This window comes from Zingiber officinale, chromosome 3B (assembly GCF_018446385.1).
Source record: "Zingiber officinale cultivar Zhangliang chromosome 3B, Zo_v1.1, whole genome shotgun sequence".
NCBI lineage: Eukaryota > Viridiplantae > Streptophyta > Magnoliopsida > Zingiberales > Zingiberaceae > Zingiber > Zingiber officinale.
In genome coordinates this window covers 30,233,573-30,237,566 of record NC_055991.1, presented here as the reverse complement: position 1 = coordinate 30,237,566, position 3,994 = coordinate 30,233,573, and the positions used below count along the sequence as shown (strand labels likewise).

The 3,994-nt window shown below is 35.2% G+C and overlaps 1 protein-coding gene across 1 annotated transcript; it reads right to left on the bottom strand.

Annotated features, from left to right (window-relative positions):
- On the bottom strand, nucleotides 1-1,282 carry LOC122056285 (putative disease resistance protein RGA4). The gene has a single exon (XM_042618167.1). The coding sequence runs from the start codon at nucleotides 1,193-1,195 to the stop codon at nucleotides 89-91; it is 1,107 nt and encodes a 368-aa protein (XP_042474101.1). The 5' UTR covers nucleotides 1,196-1,282; the 3' UTR covers nucleotides 1-88.
- Nucleotides 1,283-3,994: the final 2,712 nt, after the last annotated feature.

Below are 3,994 nucleotides of genomic sequence, written 5' to 3'. Positions count from 1 at the left end.
ATATATTGTATTGTCCTTAGGGCAAATATCAATTAACAATAGATTTTATTGCTCTCATGTTATTTCTCGTTCTCTCCCTCTTCTTCTTCTAACACACACCACCACATTTCTCAACAATCTTTCCGGCGATTTCCATCAATTTCTTATTTGGTTCTTCGTCTCCAAAAGCAAATTGTTGAAACAAGGACAAACAATCATCCCGGGACAACTGCTGCATTTGGTGGGTATTGAATGAGCCCATGATCGAAGAGACCTCTCGACTACGAGTAGTCAATAAAACTTTACTTCCTCTTGCCCCACATGATAAGGCTGCTTCCAGCGCCATCCACTGTAATGCATCTTCATTCCATACATCATCTAACACGAGCAGAAATCTCTTCTCTGATAATGCTTTTTCTAGTTTCCTCCTCACTGACTCTGCTTCTGAGATTTTGACTGGTGCATCCGTAGCCAATTCTAAAATAGATTTCATTATCTTGGTAAGATCAAATTCTGCACCGACAACTTTCCACATCCTAAGCTTTCTAAAATAAGCTTTCACCCTCTCGTCATTGAAAACATGCCGAGCAAGTGTAGTCTTTCCTAGGCCACCCATCCCAACTATGGCGATGACCTTCAATGTACCACTGCTGCTTCCTTCGTCATCCGTTAACATGTTGACAATCATCTTCTTCTCTGTTTCTCTCCCTACAACAACCAAGCTATTGTGCGAGTGGATCTCTCTGTAGGCACTTGGTGAGATCCGATTAGTGCCTTGTGGCAAATTTTCAAGAATGGACTTTTGCTTCAAAATAGAATCTAGATTCTTCCTCACTGCTTTTATCATGCCACTTATCCTGCTCTTAAATACAAGTTGATTATTATTAGAAGAGAAGAAATCGCGCACCGGCCTGGAATATGCTTTTGATCTTTGCTTCCGCAAAGTTTCGGTGTCGTAGTAATCCACAACATCCTCCAGATCGTAGGCCAAGTATTTGAGCTTCCTTAGCAAGTCCTTCGCAGTGGCATCCCTCACAGAGCAGACCTCAACATCTTGGATCACCGCGTCGATAATTGTTGACAACTCCTTGAGTTTCTCCATCCTCCCTTCAATACCAACTAATTCTTTGAGTTTCTTGTCGAGTTGGAGGAGATCAGCCACCCTCTGGCCCAGGAAGCGAACCGCAGAAGTCGCCAAAGCTACTTCCATTGCCATGCCTGCGGGTAGGAACGATGCACAAGTTATTCGTTTGCTGTGGATGTGGCTGCTGCCTTTGGAGGAGAGGAGAAAGGAGAAGCAATAATTACAGTTGACATTCGAGAATACTCCCTTAATGTTATTAGCTCTGATTTTAATTAACGATATCGCTATGATTTAAAATTTTTATTTTATTAGGAAAATACTCCTGATTAAAATATTTATTTTACACTTTTAAATTACCATCTAAATTGCTCATTTATTAATGAAAATTTCTGACCCGATTTTTTTTTAATCTTTAAATTATTTTTAAAAAATAGTTATCAGATTATTCATTTTAATTTAAATGTCGATCAGCATGGACGTCTAGTTCGAGATATCAATTGATTTTTAAATTCAATTAATTTAGATTCTTATTTAAAAAATAAAAAATATATATATTGCACATCAACAATGATTTCTTTATCTAAACCAGATGAAAATTTAAATGAAAGAAAAAAGATGAAGATTTTTTTCAGATAAAGATAGCTGCTGAATGTTTTTTTTTTTCTTTCTTTTTGGTCACATAAATTTTTACTTATAGAAAACACATATAGAAAGCTTGATCATCGCTTTATTAAAGAGAATTTAAAAGAAGAATTAGATCATAAACCAGTTGGAACCAGCTCATCAATAGTGAGATCTATTTTAATTATATCACAAGTCAGCGGTCACCCAACTCATCGATAGAAGACACATAAAAAAAAGCTTGATTCTCACTTCAGTAAAGAGAAGTTAAAAGAAGAATTAATATTTTAATATCATAGACCATGTGGAAACCGGCTCATCAATCGTGATATCTATCTTAATTAAATCAAAAGCCAGCAGTCACCCAACTCATCTCGATAGAAGACACATATAAAAAAAACTTGATTCTCAATTCATTAAAGAGAAGTTAAAAAGAAGAATTAATATTCGATAATTTATAAAAGGCGTATTTAGATTTTTGAATTTATTAAAAGGTATATAATGTTTTAGCATTTATCAAATGACGTACTTTTTTACCATGGTCTTCCTATTCTACCCTCCTGACAAATTTAACTTATTTCTTTTTTCTTTTCTTTGTCATTTCTCTCTCTTCTATTTCCTACTATGCAATGTATCTTCTCTTTCCTTCTTCCTTTTTATCTTCTCTTTATTTATTTTTTTTCAATTTTTTTCTCAAACATGTTATAAGAGATCAAACCCATGTTGGGCCTGATATCTCTCTATATCAGGCTCAATATGTGCCTGATATGAAGAGATATCAGGCCTAACAACAGAGAAAAAAAAAGAAAAAAAAAGAAGAGATTTAGGGTGCGTTTGGTTTGCACCGTTTTCATTTTCATTTTCTGGAAAACGCGCATTTTCTAGAAAACAGAAAACGACTTTTTGTCATTCTCTGTTTTTCTAGAAAACGCTAGCTATTTTTTTAGAAAACAAGAATGAAAAACGCAAACCAAACACTATTTTTCAGAAAACACGCATTTTCCAGAAAATGAAAATGGAAAACGCGCGTACCAAACGCACCCTTAGATTTTTTAACACCTCTGGTCCACTACTAGAAATGTTGAAAATAACAATGGAGGGCATATTTAGACTCCTTGCAATTTTAGAAATCTACAGGACCTGAAATGATTACAATCTGAGGTCTCTAAGTCAATCAGTGGGTTTTGACTGAAACTCACTGATGGACCTAAAGAGCTCTGATTGTACCCATTTCAGTTCCTATGGATTTCTAAAATTGTAAGGAGTCCAAATATGCTCTCCATTATTATTTTTGACATTCCTAGTGGTGGACCAGAGGTTTTAAAAAATCCAAATCTCTTTTTTTTTTATTATTATTATTTTTTGTTATTAGGCCTGATATGAAGAGATATCAGGACCACGTTAGGCCTGATATCTCTTCATATCAGGCACAATGTGAGCCTGATATCTCCCCATATCAGGTCCAACGTGGGCCTGATATGAGAGATATCAGGCATAATAACAAAAAATAAAGAAAAAAAATAAAGAAAGAAAGAGAGATTTAGGTTTTTTCAAAACCTCTGGTCCACCACTAGGCATGCTGAAAATAATATAAAAAGCATATTTGGACTCCTTGCAATTTTAGAAATCCACAAGAACTGAAATGAGTGCAATCGGAGCTCTCTAGGTCCATCAGTGGATTTCGGTCAAAATCCACTAATGGACCTAGAGAGCTCCGATTGCACCCATTTTAGTTTATGTGAATTTATAATATTGCAAGGAGTTAAAATTTGCTAGCTATTATTTATTTCAACTTCTAAAAGATATTAAAATATAATAAGAAAGAATCAGCAAAACAATCCCTATACATTTTAGATTTTTCAAAACCTCTGGTCCACCATTAGAAATGTCAAAAATAACAATGGAGAGCATATTTGAACCCCTTGCAACATTAGAAATCCACAGAAACTAAAATGGGTGCAATCAGAGCCCTCTAGGTCTGAATCTCTCTTCTTCTTTTTTGTTATTAGGCCTGGGCCTGATATCTCTTCATATCAGGCCCAATGTGGGCCTGATATCTCCCCATATTAGGCACAACGTGGACCTGATATGGGAGATATCAGGCCTAATAACAAAAAGAAAGAAAAAAAATAAAAAAAGAAAGAAAGAGAGATTTAGGTATTTCAAAACCTCTGGTCCACCACTAGGAATGTCAAAAATAACAATGGAGAGCATATTTGGACTCCTTTCAATTTTAGAAATCTATAAAACCTGAAATGGTTGCAATCTGAGGTCACTAGGTCGATCAGTAGATTTCGATCGAAATCCACT